This window comes from Puma concolor, chromosome A1 (assembly GCF_028749965.1).
Source record: "Puma concolor isolate L17-30 chromosome A1, mPumCon1.1.hap2, whole genome shotgun sequence".
NCBI classification, from domain to species: Eukaryota; Metazoa; Chordata; class Mammalia; order Carnivora; family Felidae; genus Puma; species Puma concolor.
Window position 1 is genome coordinate 82,804,071 of NC_141667.1, and position 27,874 is coordinate 82,831,944.

Here is a 27,874-nt window from a genome sequence, read left to right on the forward strand (position 1 = left end):
ATACAAATCAAAATTAGATACAACTACACACCCATTAGAATGGCCCAAATCCAGAAAGCCGATACCACCAAATGCAGGTAAGGATATGGAGCAAGAACCCTCATTCATTGCTGGTGGGAATGCAAAATGGCCTAGTCACTTTGGAAGATCTGACAAAACTAAATATACTTGTAACATATAATCCAGTAATTGCACTCCTTGGTATTTACCCAAAGAAGTTGAAAACTGATGTCCACACATCAGTTTGGTGGCATCTGACAAAACTAAATATACTTGTAACATATAATCCAGTAATTGCACTCCTTGGTATTTACCCAAAGAAGTTGAAAACTGATGTCCACACAAAACCTGCACATTAATGTTTATGGCAGCTTTATTCATAACTGCCAAAATTTGAAAGCAATCAAGATGTCCTTCAGTAGGTGGTAGTGAAACTAAACTGTGGTATATATAGACAATGGAATATTACTCATTGCTAAAAAGAAATGAGCTATCAAGTCATGAAAAGACAGAGGAACTTTAGAAGCATAATACTAAGGAAAAGAAGCCAATATGAAAAGGCTACATACTATAGGATTCCAAATATATGACATTCTGGAAAAGGCAAAACTATGAGGCAGTAAAAATATCAGTAGTTGCCAGGGGTTGCAAAAGAGGGATGAATAGGAAAAGTGCAGAGGACTTTTAGAGCAGTGAAACGATTCTGTATGATACAATAATAATGGATGCATATTATATTTGTACCAACCCACAGCAAGTACAATACCAAGAGTGAGCCCTAATATAAACTATGGACTTTGCGTGATTATAACATATCAATGTAGGTTCATCAACTGTAACAAATGCACCACTCTGGTGAGGGATATTGATAACGGGGGAGGTTGTCTATGTGTGAAAGCAGGAGTATATGGGAAATCTCTGTACCTTCTGCTCAATTTTACTGTGAACCTAAAACTGCTCTAAAAAATAAAGTGTATTTAAAAAAAATATGCTCTTAGCCTCACCAAATCCTACCTACATACAAACTTAGAACTTCTCTCCCTTTGCCAAGCTATAGGAAGGGGACAACAAAGGATAAATGGTAGGGAAACAGCCTCCCTGAAAGGCATCTCCAGCTTGGAGGATATGGGGCAGGTCACTTAGGGTCCTAAGTAGGTGGGCTCAACCACACTCTAAACCCAGTCTGACACCCTGGACCATCCAGATGTACTAGATCAGCATCTGTGATGTGTTAGATGTGGAAGTTTGATTTGTCCTGGGCATTAGCAGCAGAGCAGTGGCAATAACATGGAAAGAAAGGCTCTCAGGCTATCAAATCTCTCCAAGAGACACCCATACAGACACCCATACAGACTCTGCCAGCCCTTAAGGCCTGGCAGTTTTACCTCAGAACTTGTCAGAGCCTTTAATATACCAATGTACATTTTGAATTTCCAAAGTAATAATAAAGTACTCATTACTTCTCAAAGCTTTTAACCAGCAGTCCTTTCCTCAAGAAGCACCTCTCAGAATTTAAGTCACAAGCATTGAGAATGCTGATTTATTACCCTTTCACTTCCCTCCCCTGATTTTGCCAATTCTCATGTGCTTTTCTATGCATTGCACGTAAAGGATGGTCAACTGGTACATCACGTCAATGATATCTTCCATGTTAGTGTCCTCTAACCTATTTATGCCTTTACGGATAAATGGTGTAAATCCTGAAGTTCTCAATAGTGAAACAAAATCCATCAAAATCCTCATCTGCTAGAGCAATTCAAGCATCATTGTAACTCAGTCTGTGCCGAGAGTTGTTAGACCCTATGATAGCTGATTTATCAACATAGTCTTAGGCATTAGCAACTGTATAAATGGCATCGTTAAGGCTGAAATCTTTCAGATTTCTGTTAACTGCAGCAAGCATGCCACTACCAACACACACACACACACACACACACACACACACACACACACACACACACAGGTGTTTATGCTTTTTCTTCATGGAATGTAAAATCCCCTGGTCACAAGGCTGTGTTGCAGGTATGACATGGAAGGGAGGGTTAATAACTTCACTAGGGGCATGGAAATCATTTCTCCAGAAACAAAATTTTTCTGTTTTTATCCAGTTTTGCTGCTCTTCACTGAACTCATGTCACAGGTTTACAGTGGTTACTGAACCAGTTGGAAAACATTTTTCTAGCTACTCATGTTTTATTTTCTTTCCTTCCTTCCTTCTTCCTCCCCTCTCTCCATTCCCAACTTCTTTTCTGCCTTTCTTTCTATCTTTCTTCCTTCTTTTCTTGTTTTTTATTTATATGACTTTATTCAGGCATATATTATAGGCCATGTAATTCATCCACTTCACTTGTATAGTTCAGTAAAAGAATGTTCATCAAAGCTGTATAGCTCCTGGGGCACCAGGGTGGCTCAGTTGGCTAAACGTCCGACTCGATATTGGCTAAGGTCATGATCTCTAACTTGTGGCATACAGCCCCACGTGGGGCTCTGCACTGACATCTCTGAGAACAGCTTGGGGTTCTCTCTCTTTTTCTCTCTCTGTCCCTCCACCATTCGTTCTCTCTCTCTCTCTCTCCCTCCCTCAAAATTAATACACATTTTTAAAAAATGCTATAAATTTTATGAAAACTGAAACTGAGAAAACTGGTTATTTTTATCCAGCTTTAAACTTATTAAAGTAAAAGTAAAAATAAGACTTCCAATCAGGAGGAGGAAGGGAAAAGCATGAAGTCCAAAGTAAGCCCACGTGAAGGGGACAGTTGGTTACTCAGTAACTCCCTGCCACCTGTGGTAAAAATTCCTGAGGCCCATAAAACTGGTTTAACCAAACTTTGTCCTTCTAGGACCTTCAGTTTAAAGTAGATTATTTGTGATTATGCTCTAATGCTGTTTCCAATTCTTACAGGACAACTGAATTTTTTTTTTAAATCAGAAGATAACAAAAAGTAGGTAATTTTCAGGAAAAAATGCATACTGTGAGACTAGCAAAATCTGTCATTGTAAACAAAATAGATCTAGGGACTCACATTTCCTACTTAAACTCTCTCAAGAGTACACATACAGACTGTCTAAGGCTTTCTGAAAGTTAATTTTACTTTAATTCATTGAGAAGTCAGAGCCCTGCATCACCTCTTGGGCAAGAGAGTCAAAGGTCCAGCACACGGCATCAGCCCAGGGAAACCTCAAGCTCAAGAGGAGACTGGAAGGCCAACAGTCGTGTGAAATGAGGCCTGCAGGAGGCTTAGTGGGTGACCCTGAGTGTCTGAGTCCAGCCTCCCTCCCCTGACTCACCACCCTCAAACTCTCCCGCCCGCACTAGGCAGAAATAGTCCTAGGAGTCTCTGCTCTGCCTGGCTGCCCCATAGGCCGAGGCTTAGGGGGAAACTGTTGGCTTTTGGACAAACTCTTGTGAAGCAAAAACAGAAAATGAGGAAATGGTGAAAGAGCTAGAAAAACTATCAAGGAGACAGAGGAGGGACTTGGGTCTAGAGGTCAACGTTCAAACTGAAAAAGGAAGGGGAGGGGATAGGCTCTCAAGTAGTCAGGTGCTTCAGATCCAAGAGAAATGATTTGTTTAATGGTTCTCAAAGCATGTTCTGTGGACCAGCAGTATCAGCATCACCTAGGAACTTGTTTCAGATGGAAATTCTCAGGCCCCAACCAAGACCAGCAAAGTCAGAACTTTGGGGCTGAGGCCTAGCATTTTGCTTTTAAAAGCCCTTCAGGTAATTCTGGTAACTGCTACAGTTTGAGAACAACTGGTTTAATGAACTACTGAGTTAAAGGTACTGGACTCTACTCAACCCCCCCCCCCCTTAAATGGTTTTGAGAACAAAGGATGTAATTCATGACACCTTTGTATGAAGGAAAAGGGTATATTAGTTTCCTACTGCTGCTGTAACAAATGAGCACAAACTTAGTGGCTTAAAGTGACACAAATTTATTTTCTTATAGTTCTGGAGGTCAGAAGTCCAAAATCAGTCTGACGGGGCTGAAGTTGTCAGCAGGGCTGTTGCCCTCTGAAGGCTCAGGGGAGAATCCATTTCCTTGCCTTTTTCGGCTTCTAGCAACTACCCTTCTTCCTTGGCGCGTGACCCCTTCATCTTCAAATCCTTCCTCTCTACCTTGCCTCCTGTTGTAACTCTTACTGTACTGCCTCCCTCTCATAAGGGCACTTGAGGTTATAAGGGACCCATTCAGGGTAATCTTTCCATCTCAAGATCTTTAACTTAATCATTACCTGCAAAATCCCTTTGCTGTGGAAAGTAACATTCTCAGGTTCTAGGGATAAGAATGTGGATATTTTGGAGGCAGGGGGGCATTATTCTGTCTACCACAGGAGGAAAATGAGAATGTACATTTTCATTGCTCATATTCACATAAGTAAACACTGTAATGACACCTAAGAAACTAATGTAAATGATTACCTATGGGGAATGTGGGAAATAGGGCAAAGGGAAAGAGATGGGAGCAAGGCCTCTTTTCCCAAAGTATACTCTATGTTGTTTTGAACTTTCAGCCCCACAGACATATTACCTATTAGAAAAAGTTAACACTAAACAACAAAAAGAATGAGAAACTTTTTAAAAACTCTTGGCCGTTGAAATGTTCTACTTGAACATGGGACATCAGAGACTAAACCATGGCAACTCTGTAATCACAGAAGTTGTAAGTATTAAAAGAAAAGTGTTCTAATGGTGATGTGGTTACTAGAGGAAAAGGAATTAAGATATCAGAACACCCATTCTTGGGAACAAAAACAAGACAGGCATGAAGAAATAGATGAGGGGCTAAGCTCAGCCTTTAAGAACATCAAGCTCTGACAGTTAAGCAGGGCAACCAAGAGTTTGAGAACACAGCTTCACATGCCAGGAAAATCACTTACATGCAGTTATAGGATCATTTGCATACAAACATGCACAACACTGGGAGCTGCTTCCCCTCTGTTATTCACAACAGAAACCCTTCTGTTACCCCCTCAGCTCTTTCTGCTGACCTCCAATGGCAACTCCCGGGCAGGACCATTGTGTATATGTTCTGCATCCCCCTCAATGGTCCAGTACTTCTCTCTCTTCCATTTTGTTCAAGTCCCCAGAGAGTCAACCACCATGGTCACTCCAAGTCCCACATGCCAGCTGACTCTGCCTACTCCTGGACAAACAAAGCCTCAAGTGTGAGGGTACTACTCACTTGCAATAACAAGTTTTTGATTATTGTTCCAACAGAAGCAATTTGGCCTTCTCAAGGGCCATTTATTATATAGAGTCTATGTCAGTCCCATGCTTGTTGGAGGGTTTGGGAAGGGGTCACAACGATAAATCAAGACATGGTCCTTGTTCTTAAGTTATAGCCAAGTTTAAACCACCAATATATTAATATCTAAAATGCAGTAAGTGCCATAAAAAAGGTATGAGTAAAGAGCTATGGAAAGACACATGTAGAAGCAATTACTTCTTACTCACATGCAGAAGCAATTCTCAAGTCCTAGAAAGCAAAAGAGATATGATGTGTAAGTGGGGTTTTACAGGATCTGCAGAAGTCTGCACAATAGGGAATGGCAACCCAATCCAAGCCATGAGAAGAGTATGAGCTGTGTAAGTACACAGGTGATGTGGATGGATTCCACGTGTCCAGGCAGGACAATGGGGCTGGTTATGAAAGGCCATGATGGCAGTAAAAACTGTGGAGGTTCTTCTATAGGCAGTAGGGGTCCTCTGGAAGAGAGTGTTGCCAGGTCAGGTTTGTGGTAGGACCATAATTCCAGGGGAATTGTAGAAGCCTTTATTTGTTTAGACTTTACTGGCAATTTAGTAACCTGGGGAGGGACTGTATTATATAATGCACACTCCATTTTCATGTTATGATTGCCTCATCTTTCTCCTCCTCCTATCTGACCTCCTCAGCCCTGAAAAGTTCCACGCTCTTTTTCTTTTTCATTTTTTTTAAATTTACATCGAAATTAGCATATAGTGCAACAATGATTTCAGGAGATTCCTTAATGCCCCTTACCCATTTGGCCCATCCTCCCTCACAACCCCTCCAGTAACCCTCAGTTTGTTCTCCATATTTATGAGTCTCTTCTGTTTTGTCCCCCTCCCTGTTTTTATATTATTTTTGTTTCCCTTCCCTTATGTTCATCTGTTTTGTCTCTTAAAGTACTCATATGAGTGAAGTTATATGATTTTTGTCTTTCTCTAATTGCACTTAGCATAATACCCTCCAGTTCCATCCACGTAGTTGCAAATGGCAAGACTTCATTCTTTTGAATTGCTGAGTAATACTCCATTGTGTGTGTGTGTGTGTGTGTGTGTGTGTGTGTGTGTGTGTATATATATATATATATATATATATATATATATATACACCACAACTTCTTTATCCATTCATCCATCAATGGACATTTGGGCTCTTTCCATACTTTGGCTATTGTTGATAGTGCTGCTATCAACATGGGGGTGCATGTGTCCCTTCAAAACATCACACCTGTATCCCTTGGATAAATGCCTAGTAGTGCAACTGCTGGGTCATAGGGTAGTTCTATTTTTAGTTTTTTTGAGGAACCTCCATACCGTTTTCCAGAGTGGCTGAACCAGCTTGCATTCCCATCTTTTTCTTTTTTAAATTGAGGTATAGCTGACATGTAACATCCTGTTAGTGTCAGGTATACAAATAACGATTCAATATTTGTATACATTATGAAATGATCACCACAGTAAGTCTAGTTACCATGCATCACCACATAGTCGTAATTTTTTTTCTTATGATGAGACCTTTTAAGATCTATTCTCTTAGTAACTTTCAAACAGAGAATACAGTATTAACTAGCCACCATACTGTGCATTACATCTGATGATGACATGTTATAACTAGAAGTTTATATCTTTGGGCTTCCCTTTACCCATTTCACCCATCCCCAGTCCCCAACCTCCACCTCTGGTAAACACCAGTCTGTTATCTGTATCTATGAGCTTGGTGGCTTCTGTCGTTAAGATTCAACATATAAGTGAGATCGCGTCATATTTGTCCTTCTCAGTCCGACTTGTTTCGATTAATGTAATGCCCTTAAGGTCTATCCATATTGTACAAATGGCAAGATTTCATACTTTTTATGGCTGAATAATATTCCACTGTGTATATACATTATTTTCTTTATCCATTCATTCACTGACACTTAGGTTGTTTCCATGTCTTGGCTGTTGTAAATAATGCTGCAGTGAACATGGAGGTACAGATATCTTTTCAAGTTGCTATTTTCTTTCTTTTCTTTCAGATAAATACCCAAATGTGGAACTGCAACATCATATGGTAGTTCTATTTTTGATTTTTTTAGGAACCTCTACACTGTTTTCCACAGTGGCCGCACCAATCTACATTCCCACCAGCACCACATGAGGGTTACCTTTTCTCCACATCCTCACCAATATTAGTTATCTCATCTTTTTGATAATAGTCATTCTGACAGGTGTGAGGTGATACTTCATTGTGGTTTTGTTTGCATTTCTCTGATGATGAGTGATGCTGAGCATCTTATCATGCTCCTGTTGACCATCTCTATGTCTTCTTTGGAAAAAAAAATCTCTATTTAGATTCTCTGCCCATTTTTCAATCACATTGTTTTATTTTGTTTTGTTGCTATTGAGACATAGGAGTTCTTTACAGATTTTGGATATTAACTCATAAGATAAATGATTTGCAAATATTTTCTCCCATTCAGTGGCTTGCCTTTTCATTTTGTTGGAAAGTTCCAATTTCTTAACCCTATATTATGCAGAACGGCTTCATATTTCTCAAAAGTCTTGGCCTCAGCCAACACTCAAGCCACAGGGCTTACTTCTATGCTAAATAATTATCAAAGCATTTTTCTAAATAAAGGCAGTTATTTTGGTAAGAGAAATGCCAGTAGCAGCTGTTAAAGGGAAATATAAATTTCTTTATCTCATCATAGACATCAGCAACATCAGCAATATTCTAAGTATCTTCTATGTAATGGAAATTATCTGTGAAACATAATTATGCGTGAGAAACACATGCAGTATTCCCAAATTTATTTCAGCATTTCAACATCCAAGGTAAAATAATTGCAGGACGCTATGTTAAACTTGTTTTAAAAAAAGTTTATTTGTTACAAAATGTTAAATACTAAAACTAAAAACATATAAATCCAGGTCAGGCTATATTAAAATACACACATACCCTTCTTAGCAAAATTATTAAAGATTGAATTAAACAGATGCTTTAAATAAAATAAAGTACTCTTGAGGAAAATTTTTTTCTAATTAACTATGTCAGTGTAGTGTAGTTTTTAAAATTACAATTGAAAAGTTCAGCTGTGTTAGAAGTTAAATTTATCCAATTCTTCAGTTTTCTGTTACTGTCCAATATGAAGCCACCATGCTGGCTTGGACAGGGTGAATTTCAGTTATGTTACTGAAACGTCTATTTTACAAGCCTACTCTCTTATAATATGAACAGAGAGTGGTCAGAAGTATACAAAGGGTTATATAAGGTGAAAACTTGGCCCATAAAGAAAAGGCCTTAGTTCTACCACACAGTATCTTCTCTAATTAAAATGATTGGTAAATATACTGAAGCAGAGATGTGCACAAAGCATACATTCATCTAGAAATAATCTTTCAATTTAAAAAAAATTCAAAAAGAGCACTCATTTCTCCAAGATAGTTGATAAATATTTTTAAATTTCCTGTTATTTTAAATTGAGTTAATTCAAAGGTATTGAAGAGTCTAGGTTTAAAAACTAATTTGATTACTGTTCTGACTAGTTCTGAAGAGCCATGACATCAGTGTGTCTGAGTCACTCACACAGGTGGTAAAGCACTTTCATAATAAAAACTACATGCTCAACACTAACAGAGCACCAGCTTCCAAACCTAACTTCCACTCAGGTCAAACAACCTAAAATAGTATCTATGGTCTAGGTAAATGTTAGATTTACAAGTATTTTCAAGAAATACTTTCTTTTGCTTTAGAACTTAATATTTTTTCAATTTCCTAGATTAAAAGTTACTGATTTAGAACATTAAGTGCTGTAATTCACACAGGGTAAGACTACGCTTAGGAAGAACATAAGACTATTGTGTTTTAAAAGACCTTAAATATGATGAATTTCTAGAAATCTACTGTAGTATTTATTCTTTACAATGCTTATCCTTGTCAAGTGGGATTTGCCAATAGTTGATGAACCCAAGTGATTAACATACAAAAAACATAAAATGCATTCCAGTAACCTTCATCAATACAATCTAATTAAAAATATATATAGGGCATTTTTACTCTCTTACTCTAACAGTGCTGATATACATCCAAGGACTAACTATATAGTACTTTGTCTAATACTATGGTATAAAACCATTTAATTAAACCTTTGAATAGCTGGAAAAATTAGGTGTCCTCGAAAGTCCTTAGAAATTAAAAGAAAATTATATCCCAATACTGAATTACAAATGAAAATGATGTTAACAATAAATAGTAATCTGATCTTCCATCGCTCGGCTTGTGAGCTTCTAATGTAATTATTTCTGTTGACATTTGATACAAGAGACACTATAATTCTATCCTAGTACCATTTTCTCTACATGTAATGAGTCTCTGATTTATATCCTTTCTTTTAACTTACTGGGTTATCTTGAAGGTCAAAATTCATGCTACTCCTCATTAAATAACCTTGCGGTCCTCAGAATTCAAACAATTCAAGCTGCTGACATCCTAAGCTTAGTAAGTTACTAAACAAAAAACTCTTGAGCCTTTGCTTACAAATTCTCCAGAAAGCATCTCTTCCTATGAACATCTTTATAAATGATGCATTAAAGTCACACTGGTCAGTCACTTTTATTAACATCCTAGTCTCACAATGATCAAGAAAGCATTTGTTCACCTGTTATGGAACCAGAGCTGTGAGTGTTCTAATGCTGAGACAACACAAGACACATCTCCCTTGCCTGAGGAGGTGGCAGCAGAGGCAGGAGAGACTTCCCCAAGGATGGGAAACCCCATGTGATTTCTTCCTTCCAGCATGCCTCCTTCTCTTCCCTTGATGTCAATGACTCTTTTTTGCTTTCAGAGAAAATGATGTTTGAGCGATGAAATACAGTACATATCCTGCCAGGAGATACACATAATTTGGGGGCCCCAGTACAAAGTGAAAATGCAGGGCCTTTCTTTAAATATTATGAAGAATATCAAGGTGGCAATGGCAGAGCATTGAACCAAGCATGGGCCCCTGTGTTAACACACGTTACATGGCCTTAAAGCCAGCTCTGTTTAGATCTCCTGCCCAGTCAGAATCCAGAGAAGAGACAAGGTGGCACAGTTGGGTTGTCCACATAAAAAAATAATTTTTTTTTCATGATGGTTTAAACATTGTCACTGATTTGAATCCACGTGGCATTTCACTTTCAAAATTCCATGCAAATTTCTATTCCTTAAAATTTCAGACTGATCGGCTCTACCTTAGATATTTTCATTATTGAAATAGTCATACCGGGTCTTTAAAATGCCCATTGTTTTAATAGAGCAATTAATCAGACATGATGAAATTTTAAAATTAATCCTACATGATTTTTTTCTTAATTTAAACATTTCTTAACTGGGAGGGGTACTAGTATCACTAAAGCTGTAACAGGGCATCTTAAAGGGAAAAAATAGCTGTATAACAACTTTATATATTAGGATGGTGACACCTTAGTTTTAGCCTATGGTATATTTTGTTCCCTTTTAAGATCACAATAGTAGTTTTTTGTTTGTTTGTTTGTTTGTTTGGTTTGTTTGTTTTCCAGAGGACTAACAAACACATTAAGCTGTATGGTAATTCTTTTTAACGCCCATATTGGTTTCAGTCACAGAATTTTACTGGAACACAGAGGTATCCCATTCTTCATAATAATAATAATAATAATAACAACAATAATAATAATAATAATAAAAATAAAAAAAAGTGTATGTATATAAAAGCTCTGGGTTACATTACTAAGCAACGACACTTCCGGGAGTGAATATACTTCCTGTATTCCGCAAGCTGCTTCAAGTACATATTCGATGGCCATCTGTGCTTTTCAACAAAACTGCGTTCTTCCACTAAAATTTTTAGAAAAAACAATGTTAATTGCAAATATTTTATTTTGGATCAAGTTTAGATATTAACTATTGATTCCTTATTTAACAGATAGGATCCAAGCTCTGCTCTGTATCCTCGGCCCTTCACTCAATGCTTCCAAAATTGTTTAACATAATTTTGGTTAAATCAGTCATCAGGATTTATATTACATAATTTACGATAATATACATCTTGCCCACTTCTTTATCAAGTAGTATTTATGTTCTTTTTGTTTTTCTCCCAAATAAGACTTATTTTTCTTGGAGATGACAACAGACTTCCTTTTCATTTAATTAGTTTTCTTTATAGCTGACTTATTCTTCCAAACTCTTTAACATCCTCTCAATTCCATTCTCCACCCAACCACAGTCACCGGATAATCTAACTACTCTGGTAGCAGCTGCCAGTCTTGTCATGGCCCTGGAGACGTCCCTTCCTCAGAGCCCTGTACCCTCTTGCTTTCTAGGCCTGCTTCATTCTTTTGTGTTGGATCCCTCCACTTGTAGACTCTAGGTCCTTCACTCAGTTTCTTTTCTAGTTTTAGTGAAGCACAACCTTTATTAGCTCCCTGAAAAGGGGGGTACATATGAAGTACTTTTGAGACCATGCTTGTGATGAAACATCTTTATCCTCTTTACACACAATTGTAATTTGGTTTGGTACCAAATTCTAGGTTGAAAACTTCCCTCAAGACGTCGAAGACAGAATTCCACTGCATTCTAGTTTCCAAAGTTATTGAAAACTCTGTTACCATTAAGATTCATAGTTCTTGGCAAGTGATCTGTATTCTTTTAAAACTTTTAGATTTTCCTATTTGTAGTCAGTGTTCTTGCATGTCCCAGTGATGGACCTTGTTCATTTATAAAGCTGAGCACTTAGTAGATCCTTTCAATCTGAAGACTTGGGTCCTTTGGTACTAGGAAAACTTCATGTATTACTTCTTTGCTAATTTCCTCTCTCCAATTTTATTCTGTATTAACTTCTATTACTCAGATACTTCATCTCCTGGACTGAGCCCCCAGTTTTTTAAAAATCTTTCTCTCTTGTCTCTTTAGCTGTTTGTCTTCCTTTTTATGAGATGTCCTTATCTTTATTTTTCAACTCTTATGTAGTTGTTTCAACTCCTTTATTTACTTAGGGTTTTTTGTTTTGTTTTTACTATCATATTTGTAATTTCCAAGAACTATTTCTTGTTCCTGTATTGTTTTAAATTTATGGTAAAACACAGCATAAAATTTATTATCTTAACGATTTTTAGGTATACAGTTAAGCACATTCACATTGTTGTGCAACCAATCTCCAGAACTCTTTTCATCTTGCAAAACTAAAACTCTATTAACTCTATATGTTTTTTTTCATAACTATCCTGCTTTATGGATTTATATCTCTTATTCTTTCAAGATATTCATTTACAATTTTTAAAGTTTTTTTCCCTATTTTTTGTGCCTCTAAATTCTTTCTCTTGTGTGTTTATTAATTTTATTTTGGTTTTGGTATCTGTCTTCCATGTTGGACACTGCCTCAAGTAATTGCAGATCCCTGGTTATCTCCTTACATTTAAGAGTGAGACACTAGAAAGCTATTTGGATATCTTGTGGTCATGGGTAGGACTTACTGACTGGTAGAATAACTGAGCAGATACTTGTTGGGTTCACTGAAAGAATTCCTAAATGAATGCACCTATATATTTTTTTCTCTGAGGCCAGAGAAAGATGCTTCAATTTCATGCCCAGAGTATGGGAGCCAGGCAAACACCTGGCTGCCACAAATCCTAGAAGGAGCCTGGAGGCTAAATATACAACATGCACAATTTCACATGACCCCTAAGTTTTCAGTCCAGCTCCTTAACCCATTCTCAGCTATACCTGGCGTTTGTGATTCTATAACATTTTTGGTTTAATTTCTCCAGTAATAAACCTCCCATTCCAGGATGATGAAGGAGAAGGAGTTGTCTGCCTGGGTGGGATGGAGTGCAGCAAAAGCTTCTTCATCAACTTTCAACTAAGTACTGCTTTCAGCCCCAACCCTTATTCTGCTTTCTGAAATACCTGTTCCCTCAGGTTTCTAAGGCTTCTTGGTATTCTGCTGGCTGAATCAGCTTGTTTCTCATAGTATTCCCTTCTGTGGGTACTTAGGTTTCTTTCTGCTAAGTCAGTTCCCACTTCTCCATCTACTGTTTGACCTCATATATTATAATTCAGATTAATGAGGACCTGATCCAGGCTGCAGGACACGGATATAAAGAAACAATCTAGCAGCTCAAGGAAGTTAGCTGTAGTTTCATTAGGAAGAAAAGGTGACCTAAGACTACTCCCTTGGTTAAGATTTAAAAAAATAGAAAAGTTATCACAGGTGAGCTCTGGCAGCCAACAAAAACCAAAACAAGACAAAAAAAAGCTTCGCAATATATAATATGTAACACAATATTGGGCCAAATTAAACTGTGGGAATAATGAATCCATAAATGCCAAGGGTAACTCATATTCCTGTGTAGTGTTATTTGTTTTCAAAACAGTCCAGCATATAAAATGTATCTAACATTTAAAAGCTATTTAACTAAGTTTTGTTGCATCAATGCCAGCATTAACATGACATCTTGTCTATTCTCACCTTTCAATTTCTTTTTTTTTAATGTTTATTTACTTTTGAAGGAGAGAGAGACAGTGTTGAGTGGGGGAGGGGCAGAGAGAGAAACACACACACACACACGCACGCACGCACACACACACCCACACACACACACACACACACACAGAATCTGAAGCAGGGTCCAGGCTCTGAGCTGTCAGCACAGAGCCCAACGCCAATGTGGGGCTCGAACTCATGAACCGCGAGATCATAACCTGAGCCAAAGTTGGATGCTCAACCAACTGAGCCACCCAGGCGCCCCTCACCTTTCAATTTCTAAACACACTCAAAGAAGAATTTTTAGTTGAGAGAAAACAGTTCACATAATTCCAATAATAATTTGATAATATCTGAAACCGAAAATGGGAAATTATTTAAGGGAGCTGTAAATTGATGGTGACAAGAACTCTTCCAACTTCAAGTGACAGTGTGAAGTATGTCCAGTATAAGGCAACAGGGAGGAGGAGAGGTGACTAGGATACTCTGGAGGGGACACGGTCCTTTAAAAGGGCAGCTACTTGCTCAGTTCCAGGTTGCTGCCATGTGGGAAGAGGGGCTGAGAGTAACCAGGTCTTCCAACTTTTCAAAAGAAGACAGAAATGGAAACTATTATAATTTTTACATGATGACCACGCAAAAAAAGTAATACCACGTGGTCCAAATAAGACACTTGGCAGACTATATTCAGCTACATTCAACCCACAGATTTCCAGTTTGTGACTACTAAGTTAGATTAGCAAATTCTCCCTTATCCACCAGGGGCTTTTTTCACTACCTACAATGACACACCACAGCAGGTCCTAAACATAAACAGGTACCAGTGAATCAGAACATTCGTGATACCTTAACTCCCATCCAAGGAACATAAGACAGTCACTGACATTGCCTCATCTTCTCACCTGCCTTCTTAAAGCACACCCTGGAGTCCTGCTTCTCACTCTGCCAGGCAGTCATAACATACTTCACAGTCAATTGTATAAGTGATAAAATAAAATAAAAATTTATAACCCAACAGATTTATAGAGCACCTTTCTCCTAAGGTTGTTAACAGTACTCCCTTGTGTGGCATACTTCTATACAAGATAGTAAGTGGAAAATAATCTTATTCTTTTTTTTTTTTTTTTACAAATGAAGGGGACCTAAGGCAGAGTAATGAAGGTGGTTCTAAAATCACAATGTTCACTCATTTCATTTTGAAAGAACTTCTTAAAGAATAACTGTATAAGAATGTCCCCACTAACAGCAAGAAGCAGACTTTATCTTTATGAATGGAAGGGGTTTGTTTCTTTTTTGCACAAAGTATATGGTTAGTAAATCTCTATATTCTGCTTTAATTTATTATGTTGCCCCACTGCACTAATAGTTAAATTATATGTAAGAAGGCTCCCAATAGGTATACAGTGTTTGTCACCTAACTGAATACAGCTGCCAAAAATAGACTATGTGTTTCCTAGTTTCCTATACTGTGCAAGAAGCTGAAAGAAACCAGAGATTTTCAAACCTGTTAGCAGCAAATTATCTTTTACAAGTAAAACTTTATGGAAAACTCTAAGATATAAAAGCAGGGGCATCCAAGAAGTACAAATTCCAGCCTTCTCTTCTTCCTTCCCTTTTCCCTCAGCTACTTCCAGCTCTCTGCCCCCACTTCAAAAAACCTTCAGGCATCTCCAAGGACACGTCCCTGTTTAGAGTTTGAAACTACTTAACTAGGTGATCTTTAATTTCCTTTGCCTTTTAACTTGATTATTCCTTGAGCCTATTCTAGGTAACATGAGCAAACCATTGGATCTAAACTGTCTACTCTGATGACTGTTCTGTTCTCATTTTCTTTTTTCTTATGCAGTACTCAGAAACTCACACTGTGATTGGTTTTAAAGTTTATAATTTATCTTACAGATCACATTATGTATACTCTCTGTTCGGTAAGTTTTGCAACATTTATCAACAAAAAACCCTGTTATTCCCAAGTAATATAATGGATTCCTATATAGATATACTTAAATATAGATATCAGAACAATAGAACTGATATAAACAGTAAATGATAGTTTCAATTCTTTCACAAGAAAAATTTTTGAAATCTGTACTATTTAAATTTTGCTTCTGACTTAGGTGATTAAAACCAAGATCTCGTTTATCACAACCAAATACCACCTGAGGTCACCTTATCTCTCTACTTCAGGAAAAAAGGTGCATTTAAAAATGGATGGAGCTATAAAACAATCATTAGAAAACTTCTTGTGTAACACAGGTCAAGCTACTTATATAGCCAGCTGATTCTAAGTTAGAGAGTCCTCAATTACCACACTGTGTTTTTGTTTTTGTTTTTTTTTCTAAATAGGCTTACACCCAGCGCAGAGCCCAACATGTGGCTTGAACCCACCGCCCTGTGATCAAGACCTGAGCTGAGATCAAGAGTCAGATGCTTAACCAACTGAGCCACCCAGGAGCCCCTGCACCGCATATTTAGAGGACTATATGATGTTGACTTTTTTTTTTTAACTTTTTGTTTTTTAACAGCTACAATTCCTACAAGTTATGTCTCAAATCTAAGAACAAAAACAGTTTTCTTTTCAAAACAGTAATTAGCAACCTACCTGAAAGATCCTGAAACTCAGGCTTTTGGCTGAAGATGAGGTAGTTCGTGGCGATGAAATGGAGCAGCCAGGTTGAGAGGCACTCGGAGTGGTGAAACTGCAAGAGAAATGGAGTGTGAAACCATGCAGGGACCATGCATGGACACCAGGCGGGGAGCGCAGTCTGCGACGAGAACCCCACTGGGAGCTCACTGTGTCCATGTTTCCGCCTACTCTGAGAGCAGAAAGGAAAGGGGGGGGAATTGCTAACGTGTAATCATAAAATTATAGCAGTGAAGACACCAAATCAAATGAACAACAAGCTCCAGTTGCTGGAGCGGCTAAACGTCTGAAGCAGGGGCACCTGCACCAGGAGTTAACAAGACTGGCTGAGGTTCCTGAGGATTTGGTTTAAGCTTTTAATCTAAGGTCACGGCCTTCACCAATTGCACTTCTGTCTGGGTTGCAGAGATGAGATTCTGGTTAGCAAAGGTACACACTTGGCCAAATATGAACACGTGCACCTGAGGAGCAAACCAAAAAATAGTTTGTGAAGGAAATGTCATCAACCTAAAATATGAGTTTCAACGTGTACATATGTCTCTGAGAAGGTTCTATCTGAACAGTTGCTTCAAACTAGGATATACTGTAACAGTGAGCAGGATTTCCAGCATGTTTCTCACTCCGAGTTTCAACAGCTAATGGAAGGGAAACTCGGAGCAACTCGGAGCAACACAGCTATGACATCATCACCTTTGTGCCAGTCCAGTGAGATCCATCTAACCACTCAATTCAGATTACAGTAACTTGCTGGCAGACAGCTTCGATACAGGAGTATAGTTCTGTTTGTTATTACTGCAGTAAAATATACGTAACATAAAATTTACCATTTTAACCTTCTTTAAGGAAACCAGAGGCATTAAGTGCATTCATGTTACTCTGCAACCGTCACCACTATCTGTTTCCGGAATGTTTTTACCACCCCAAACTGAAACTCGGTACTCAGTAAACAGTAACTCCCCTTTTACCCCTGCCCCTAGTCCCTGGTAACCACTACTCTATTTTCTATGAATTTGACTATTCTAGGTACCTCATAAACGCTGAATTAGACAGTAGTTATGCTTTCTCTGTTTATTTTACTTAGAATAATGTCCTCAAGGTTCATCTATGTTGCAGCATGGATTAAAATTTCATACCTTTTTATTTTTATGTATTTATTTTTTCAACGTTTTTTATTTATTTTTGGGACAGAGAGATACAGAGCATGAACGGGGGAGGGGCAGAGAGAGAGGGAGACACAGAATCGGAAACAGGCTCCAGGCTCTGAGCCATCAGCCCAGAGCCCAACGCGGGGCTCGAACTCACGGACCGCGAGATCGTAACCTGGCTGAAGTCGGACGCTTAACCGACGGCGCCACGCAGGCGCCCCCTTTCATACCTTTTTAAAGCTGAGTAATATTCCACCCTATGTCCATGCCACATTTTATTTATTCACTCATCTATTGATGGGCATTTAGGTTGTTCCCACCTTTATGCTAAATATAGCTCTTAAAAGGGAAGCTCAGGGGCGCCTGGGTGGCTCAGTCGGTTGAGCTTCCGACTTCGGCTCAGGTCATGATCTCACCGTCTGTGAGTTCGAGCCCCGCGTCAGGCTCTGTGCTAACAGCTCAGAGCCTGGAGCCTGCTTCAGATTCTGTATCTCCCTCTCTCTCTAACCCTCCCCTGTTCATGCTCTGTCTCTGTCTCAAAAATAAAATAAAAAACATAAAAAAAATTAAAAAAAAAGGGAAGCTCAAAAACATAAGCAATAAGTAATGAGAAATTGAAGAAAAATTTATAATCTCAAATCTTAAGGAGGAAACTCCAGTATTGCTCTTCTAAAAAGTTATAATGTGGGAATATTTTCACATGTAAACCCAGAGGTCCCTCTGATTTTCATTATACAAAATCACAAATTCTGACACTTTGTGCAAGACACTTTAATTCAGCTATGACCACGTCACATTTTAACAATTTTTATTCACCTTATCTTTTAGCAAATGTGAGTGATCTCAAGGAGACAGAATAAGAATGTGCAGCTATTTTAACAGAAGCCAGCAGACTATCAGATGATTAACCCAGAGAAGATAACCCACAAATAAAAGTTCAGAAAATGACCTAAGGGCTGTGACTTTAAATAGAACGAAGATCACTGAAATGAATAGCTGGCTATAAAAACATGGTTATAATGCAGAATTTTATTTTTGACCAAGATTTAAGATGTCACAATTGTAGGCTTTTAGCCAGAGACAGAATGCATTTCACTGTAAGAACTACTTTTCTGGAAAAATATGTGCTAGGTTTAAACTGAAATAAATAACAGAATAAAAATACTATAAATCAAATGCTATAGCATTTAATAGTTCTGTGAAGAATAATAATGGTGGAGAAAACACCCAGAAACTCACGAGGAAAAGGCCAGAAACCAAACTGGTGGCCTAAAGCAGCCAAATATTAATGCATAGATCGTAAGTAAGATAAGGAGTTTAAAACTTTAAGATGAGAGTTAACAGGACTTCACAGGAATCACCAATGTTTGGCTAGATAGGATTTAAAAGGGAGTAGGGCTAAGGAGATCTTTACTTCAATTCAGAGAAATTAATCTGATTTAGGGAAAGAAGCTTCTTTTGTATTTTAGAGTCCAACTTGATGGACAGATACTAACCTGAAGGTAGAATCATGGTAACGAACCCAGAAAGGTTAGAGAAGGCCAAGTAACAGAACACCAAACTGCTCCACCACATGGAAGGTATGAAGGACGCTTTCCTGATAAACACTACAAAACTAGCAGAGAGGATAACAGAGTGATCGGAAACCTTGCTTATTCAGAAAGCTACTCAAAGTCTAATTCTGCTAAAAGACAGTTTCCCCTTCTATTAGAAAAACAATGAAGCAAAGTTTAACTAAATTTTGACCAACAGTATGAACTGGTTGGTGAACTAAAGCCTCAAACTAGGAACTTCAAAGACAACTGAGCAAGAAAATTATCCTATTACCTTGGATTTGTAAATCGCCAAGTTAGGGACCAGAATAGAATAGACTAGAATAAAGGAAGACTGGTAAATGGAGACTTAATCCTAGAAAATAGAATAGTCTTCAGAAACAAAGAATAAAATTCCAAAGGAGTTGGTATCTTACACTTTTATTTTTATTTTCATTCTTTTTAACGTTTATTCATTTTTGAGAGACAGAGAGACAGTGTGAGTTGGGGAAAGGCAGAGAGAGGGAGACACAGAATCCAAATCAGGTTCCAGACTCTGGGCAGTCAGCTCAGCGCCTGATGAGGGGCTCGAACCCACAAACTGTGAGATCATGGCCTGAGCTGAAGTCAGACGCTTAACCGACTGAGCCACTCAGGCACCTCTGGTATCTTACACTTTTAAAACTGAAGAGAAATAAGTAAAGATAATTACATAATCAAAACCACACAGTCAGGGAAAAAATGTCTGACAAAACAATCATCAATGACACTGGTGAGGAAACATATACGTATGTGCATGTGTGCATGTGTTTGTGTGTGTTTGGGGGACGGAGGCACCTAAAAAATCCATGCAAGCATACAAGAAGTTCTTTGAACTAACAGGATACTACAAGATAAGGAAAGAGAAGCTCATGAGCATGTTTTTTGTCTCACAGACTTCTTAGAATAGTATGAAAATGACACACTAGAAATGAACTGAGGTTGTGAAAATACTAAAAAGGACAAAAGAGAATTTTTAAACTAAATCTAGAGGGTAGCTATTTATCCCACACTCAGTGTAAAGATTATTACAAAGATCAAAGTTACTCGGTGTTGTGGGGTTTTTTTCTTTTCTTTTTGTTTTGTTCTCTTTTACTTGCAATAGGAATTACTACCAAAGTCTACTCACTGGGCTAGAGACCCTTGCGGTGTTGGCAAGACTTGCCCTCACGCAGCATACTGCACTTGTGCATTCATCGGCCAGCCAACAGCCTCGGCCCCAAGCTCCAACCATGTGCAAAAGGTTACTCGGTTTTGTAAATTCGTTTTTATTTTTAAAATTAACTACATACAATGTTGAGATTTGATTATGAAAGAAATGAACCCCCAAATCATTAAGGAGACAGTAAGATGCTTTAAATGAATTCCATCCAAACCCAGAAATATACATGTTGCTTAAATGAATTCATTCCAACCTGGAGGCAAGCGTTTAGCTGTCAGAGTCTGTCCTTGGCCCCATTATGTGGCTCCATTTTAGCAACCTGAAAACAAAGTGATTATATTTTTCTAATTTTGGATATCAAAACTGATAGGGATAGCCAATATGTTTGTTGTATGCCAGACAATATTTTACAAAGTCCTGATAGTCTCCAAAGATGGGTCAAATATATTCCTGTAAAAGAGACCAGAAGGTTCAGCCCACTGTAAGTTCAATACCATTATATTCCATGACTGCTGTAAGCCCTAAAAATCTCATAAGACAGGGGATAGAAAGGTAGAATAACCAAGGGTAGGTTGACATGTCTGGATACATTTCTTACTCCTAGGAATAAAAGAGTTGGAATGAGGAAACAGCAGATTTCTGACTGTAACAGTATCTCCAAGTTCCAGAAGGAGATTTCAAAAAGGCAGACTGAGTTTATTTATAGATCTGAGTTTATTTATAGATCATACTGTAGGATCTTTGTACCTGCAGTTATTCACAATTAGCTTAACTATGTAAACTCTGTTCCCTAGAATGTGTAGGAATACAGTCCTTAAAAACAAAATGGCTCTAAGCTTAGAAGAAGCCAGAAAGTACAGTGTGCCAGAAAGTAGGAGTGACTGTCACCTGACACATTTTTACTGAATATATTCATGATACCACGAGCCAGATCAACAAAAGGCATTTGCAAAGATTAATGAAGTAAACCAATACTTCCTACAAACAACTGGGAACTTCAAAACATGTCCCTGAAGTGGAAGGATGGATGAATGAACAAATAAATGAGTTTAGCCTAACCATCTCTATCAGTGTGTACAGACCAATTCTATCACTTGTCTTTCATGAACCCTAAGATGTGAATGGGGGAAATGCAATGTAAATTCCATTTCCTATGATACCTATATGGCATAGTAAAGCAACATATTTAAATGACTCTAATAGAGGCTGCCATTCAGTTGGAACATTTCCTATCAGCAAATTCGACCTCCTTAGAAAAGGACTGTGCAAAAATCGTATGCTTCAAAATTGTCTAGCCACAGAAATTGCTGTGAGGGCACTTTACCCTCATTTCACCAAACTTCCAGACTAAGACAAACACTAATAAATCTCTCCATAAGCAGAAACATTTTTTAAGTATAATTTTCAGAAGATTTTTTTTTTAAACCAACAACCAGATGCATAGGGCCAATTACCTTGGCTTTCTTGAGCAGGTCAACTATATCCAGGTTCATGGACGCCAGTTCCCTGCTTGGCATGCTCTGCAGCTGTGTGATGATGAACAGCTCACAGATGTGCTGCAGTCTGGACACCTGATACATCTCAGCACAGATCAGAAGACACATAGCCTGAAAAATGCCAGCTGATGTGGGAAGGGAAATAAGAGAAAATGGACAATAAAGCCATTTCTTTTATGACCTGAAACGAAACAACAACAACAGGCAAACCACCACCAACAACAAAAACTGCTGACCATATCATCCAATGCACAATAGAATGCACAGAAAAGCTTTGAGGGAGTGAGTCTGCATTATACACTATTATGCCATTTTATTTATTTTTTTAATTTTAAGATTTTGTTTTTAAGTAATCTCTATGCCCGACACGGCTTGAACTCACAACACTGAGATCAAGAGTCCCACTCTCCACCCACTGAGTCAGCCAGGCACCCCTATTAGGCCGTTTTAAAAAAAAAAAAAAATTAATTTAAGCCTTTACACTCCAGAGTGAATCTTCTCGATGTTTTTTTGTTTGTTTTAAGTTTATTTATTTATTTTGAGAGAGAGCACAGGCAGGAGAAGGGCAGAGAGAGAGGGAGAGAGAGAATCTCAAACAGGCTTCACACTGTCAGCGCAGAGCCCCCTCAGGGCTCTATCTCAAGAACTGTGAGATCATGATCTGAGCCAAAATCAAGAGTTAGAAGCTTAACCGAATGAGCCATCCAGGCGCCCCCATTGTTTTTTCGATTTTTGTTTTTGTTTGTTTTTTTTTAATTCTTCAGAGAAGGAGAATCTACAATTGCCCTTAATAACCAATTCTCAGGCTACTGTGTAATTCCTTCTACTAGCTAAACTAAATCCTTGCAAATTTTTCCTCTCTTGCCTTTACTCCCAGGTTTGTTTGTTTATATTGTGGTAAAACAAACATGTCATAAAATTTATCATTAACCATTTTAAAGTGTATGGCTCAGTGGCATTGAAGTACATCCACATTGTTATCTAACCATCATCATCATCCTTCTCTAGAACCTTTTTCTTCCCAAACCAAAACTTCGCACCCATTAAGCAATAACTCCCCATTTCCCCCTTCCCTTAGCCCCTGGAAATCACTCAGGTTATGCTATTTTAATTAATTATTAAAAAAAAAATTTTAATGTTGTTTTTTTTATTTTTGAGAGAGACACAGAGACAGAGTACGAGCAGGGGAGAGGCAGGGAGAGAAAGGGAAACAGAATCCAAAGCAGGCTCCAGGCCCTGAGCTGTCACCAAAGAGCCCGACATGGGGCTTGAACTCAGGAAACAAACCATGAGACCATGACCCTAGCTGAAGTCAGCACTTAACCAACTGAGCCACCTAGGCACCTCTTGTTATTATTGTTGTTTTTTAAACTCTTCCTTCTAAGTGATTTTTCAGGTAATTCTCTTTCTAACCCCTCCTTAAATTCCTCACATTGTTTTGTAGCTAGGAAACAAGAACACTGTGTATGATCAATACTTAACTTAGATTACCTTTCTTTCCCAATGCAAACATTTTAGTATCTGATCTGCTTTTTGACTATTCATTTTGACTCACTTTCTCCCCACACCTTTTACCGACTTTTAAAGTGTTTTGTCCTATAGTTATTCGCACTTCTCTGAGCATTTTTGTAATTAGTAAGAGAAAACCTAAAATTTGAAGCTTCAATTACTCTAGTGGGAGGATGATTGAGAAACGAACTTTTCTTTTTTTTTTTTTTATTTATTTTTAAATTTTTTCTTTTTTAACGTTTATTTATTTTTGAGACAGAGAGAGACAGAGCATGAACGGGGGAGGGTCAGAGAGAGAGGGAGACACAGAATCTGAAACAGGCTCCAGGCTCTGGGCAGTCAGCACAAAGCCCAACGCAGGGCTCGAACTCACGGACCGTGAGATCATGACCTGAGCCGAAGTCAGCCACTTAACCGACTGAGCCACCCAGGCGCCCCAAAATGAACTTTTCTTATTTTAAATGTGGGTCCAAGTTTTTATTTAATATACAAATTTGCCAGTACTCAAATAATGAAATAAACAATAACACACATTCTGATGAGAATTGATCTTTCCTTTTTATCAAGCAAAAATGATAAGCCAGTCTTTAACACTGACAGTAGCAACTATAACTGGCTCCAAAGTACTGTACAGCTCGCTGCAAGACCAGAATTAATTCAGTTAAAAAAAGGAATTTTCTGGGGCGCCTGGGTGGCTCAGTCGGGTGAACATTGGACTTCGGCTCAGGTCATAGTCTCAAGGTTTGTGAGCTGGATTCCCGTGTCGGGTTCTGGGCTGACAGCTCAGAGCCTGGAGTCTGCTTCAGATTCTGTGTCTCCCTCTCTCTCTCTCTCTCTGCCCCTCCTCCACTTGTTCTCTCTAAAAAATAAACAAACATTAAAAAATTTTTTTTCTTTTTAAAAAAGGAATTTTCTTTTTTTTATCTTCTAAACCTTTCACTAGAGGGCTCATGACTTGTTTAAAACTTAAGAGATTTTAATAACACACTGGGAAATCTTCGAAAGCAATAAATCTGAAGAGAGGGATGGTCTGAAATGTGTGTTTTCTTTTTATCTTCGCTAGGCCAGGTTCTGTTATCAAGGTCATGGGCTCCAGAATGAAGTAAACCACCAGAGATTTTACTCTGGTCCTGTTTGTGGTGGGAGCCATCTGGTGGCCAGAGGGCGAAGACTAATTAAAGGGGCTTCCTGCATCCCAAGGCTCTAGGCCTTTTGAAAGGATTTTGCAATTTCTCCAAGGACCCCCTCCCCTCTACTTCCCCACCCCACCACCACCGCAGCTGGAAAAAACCTACAAGATCTGTTCCAACCTGCAGCTGCCAAAGATGATTAGTTCTTAGACAAATACAGTCTTAAGTCAGTGAGTAGGGAAATAAATCCTATAGTCCACTAGGCATCCTAAACATCTTAGATAAAGTTTTTGGACAAGTTAGCTTAAGGAGAATATGACTTTAAAAGTCAGAAGAAGGCCTTAAAAAAAAAAACCCACATTCTCTGGGCCACAGATAACTAAGTGGGGGGGGGGGGTCTCAGAATATCCAAAGTCCTTGAAAATGCCTCAATCAGAAGTTAGAGCCATAAAAGCAACTACCTAACCCTCTTCTCTTTATGGAAGGATAGTCCTCCAAGGAGCTCTCTGTCCCAATCTATAGAATTAGAGTGGTCACTGGGGACCATCAGACACCTCCATTTCTAGGGTGCCCACAGAATCACCACACTATTGGTGCTGGCTGGGACTTATGCCTGAGTCTGAAAGCCTGAAAGAGGTGCCCAACCACTGCTCCTCCACCTGAGCTGACCGAAAACTCACTGTTATCCCAACACCACCTCCACCTGATTAGCACACGCCATGATGTCAACTCTGATAAGTCTTACACAAAAACAAATTTCACAGAATGCAATTTATCAAAATGAGTGACAAGGAAATAAAGAATTAGGAGATATTACTCAATATTTATACTGCTCACCTGGGCAACAGGAGTCTGTGTATAGATATTCTAAGAATGACAAGAAAGTCTCTTTGGAAACTCCATAAACTGGAATCAGAACACTTTTTGCTTCCATGTAATTCCCATTAAACATAGCTGCCATCACTTCACAACGGGCCACCAGGATAGCCCTGTGGGCTGGCACTGTTGTACCTGCAAGGTTCAAAGGGGAAACAAAGTTACATAAACTTGCAGAATTCTTAGTCTAGCAATTGTCCTTTTGATGACAGTGGTATTGCATTAAGTACAGCTAAGCTGATGTCAGAAAGCAAATTTTGGGGAGATGACCAGCATTAACCAGAAACGTTTTAGTTTTTATTTGAAAAACAAAGAGTTCAAAAATGACTTTGAAACCAACAATTAGAAGACAGGAAATTAAGACTGGCAATTATTTGCTACTTAGTTCATATTTTCTGAAGACAGAAACACTGACATGAAATATTTTGCTTCCTATTTTTATAATGAAACATGTATCCTTTGCAATTGGCTTGAAATACCATCACCCATTCTTACCCATGTGCCTCCCAAGAAAACACTGCCATTGCCCGTCTTGGACACATTCAAAGAGCAGGTCCGGGCCAGGCCTCCCCTTATCAGAAACAAGAAACTGTAGAAAGTGAACTGTCCCTTGGCTTAAGCAGTCCATGTGTTACATACAGCAAGTATGGTGAGGGGATCTTTTATGGAGTCAAGGGGAGCATTTCAGACCTTCTGGAAGACTTGGGATGGGAATGACCTAGTCCCCAGGTGTCTCTCCAGGGTACCACCTCCTCGGGGAACAGTGCTGCTTCTGGGAGAACTGGAGCTCCTTTAACTTTTAAAGGCCCCTCAGCCCATACCCCTCACTGAAGCTCAGGAGACTATACCGGCTCTCTAGTGAAAGCCTGCTAAGGTCTGCAGCTACTGTGCCACCACACCAAGGCAGCACCAGATGGCATGTGGGTGGAGAAGCACTTGTCACCACTCCCACCACCTTAGAAGACCATGAATCCACAGCAGCCTTCAGTTCAGTCTAGATCAGCTTCACACACCATTTCTGAGCAGCCACCATGAGCCAATCACTGTGTTAAGTATTAAAGATACAAAGATGAGGAAGACAAAACTACCCTGCTTTCGGGCAGTCAAGCTTTTAGTTTGGTGCAAGACACCACAGCCGGTGTGAATGAGGAAGACTTAGAAAAAGTATGGGCCAAACCACTCCACTCTGCCCAAGAGTCTTCGCCTATACGTCCTTAAAGTCTCCTACCTCTCAGGAGCATATATTCTTCTCTAAAATATTTATAATGATTGGATTACTCAGCCTGTTCAGGTCCAAGCAAAACACCTTCAGGTTCAGAAAAGAAGGGAAGAGTTCCACCTAAGCCCAGTGACTTTCTCCAAAGTCAGTACGATTCACAAACAATGCCCACCATTGCCAATTCTGAGCTCAGGGCTTAGAGCTATGATTTGCACAAATGCACCTCCCACAGGAGCAGGGAGAAGAGGCTACATAATAGTGAGCATTGCTACCGGGCCATCACACACCTGCTAGCAGGCATCATCCCCTCTTTGCTCCTTCCCTTCCCTGCCCTTTTGCCATTAGGTGGCCTGTGTCCACCGATGGGTGGTTTCCACGATTAAACATGCTGGAGAGCTCTGTACACAGCAATTGACAAAAAATTCAAACAGGTAATACAATTGGACTTGTAATTCTAAGGTTTAAAAATATTAAGTAGTGAACTATTGAAGAAAAAGAGAAGGAAAATGAGAAGCATTGCTTAATTTTATAATATTTGGGTTGAGAGGAGGGATTTAAGATTGACCAAAAATGCCAAGTGGACAGGAGATGGGGAAAGAATTTGATAAGTAACCTTGTAATTTTAACAGAAATTTTCCATTGATAATATAGTTCCAACAGAGTTACAAAACTAGCAACAAAACACTCATTAAAGCATTTTCAGCCCATTTCAAGCTCGGAATTTGGTTTGGAAAACCGTTATATCTCCAGTTAAGAAAACCACAACTTCTGTTTCTCACCTTTTCAAACTACTGTTCGGTATTATAAATTGTTCTATTGTGAAACTGTAACACTATACCTCAGTACAGTCACATTTTTCAACATAGTATATAAACTGTATAAATATAGAAACACTGTATAAAATATGCTGAATGAACACAATCCAGGGCTTTTATACCAACCAGCAGTAAGATAAAGCTGAAGAATTAAAGGAGAAAAAAAGCATCAATTTTCTAGTTAAAAGATAAACATGTTCTTTGAAAATATCAAGGCCTAAAGTAACTTTCCTTTTGTAGTATTTAATTTCTGTTAGTTTTAGACTTAAAAAAAATTTTTTTTAATGTTTATTTATTTTGAGCACGAGTAGGGGAGGGGCAGAGAGAGACGGAGACACAGAATCTGAAGAAGGCTCCAGGCTCTGAGCTGTCAGCACAGAGCCGGACTCGGGGCTCAAACTCATGAACCGTGAGATCATGACCTGAGCCAAAGTAGGACACTCAATCAACTGAACCACCCAGGATCCCCAAAACTTTTTTTTAAGAAAGAATGTTTAAGACCGAAATAAAATTTAAAATCCCAAGTTTTCTAATAACGCAGATTATCAAAGATCTTTGTTTTTATTATTTATGAA

At 38.7% G+C, this 27,874-nt stretch overlaps 1 protein-coding gene across 1 annotated transcript in view; it reads right to left on the reverse strand.

Annotated features, from left to right (window-relative positions):
• Positions 1 to 8,093: 8,093 nt before the first annotated feature.
• The window catches only part of RHOBTB3 (Rho related BTB domain containing 3), a 58,302-nt gene continuing 38,521 nt past the window's right edge, over positions 8,094 to 27,874 (reverse strand). Inside the window, exons 10-13 of the mRNA XM_086716218.1 lie at positions 25,227 to 25,400; positions 21,709 to 21,875; positions 16,335 to 16,431; positions 8,094 to 11,091 (exon numbers count right to left, since the gene is read on the reverse strand). Coding sequence (XP_086572344.1) covers positions 10,976 to 11,091; positions 16,335 to 16,431; positions 21,709 to 21,875; positions 25,227 to 25,400 — 554 coding nt within the window. The 3' untranslated portion in view covers positions 8,094 to 10,975. The remainder of the gene's footprint in view (positions 11,092 to 16,334; positions 16,432 to 21,708; positions 21,876 to 25,226; positions 25,401 to 27,874) is intronic.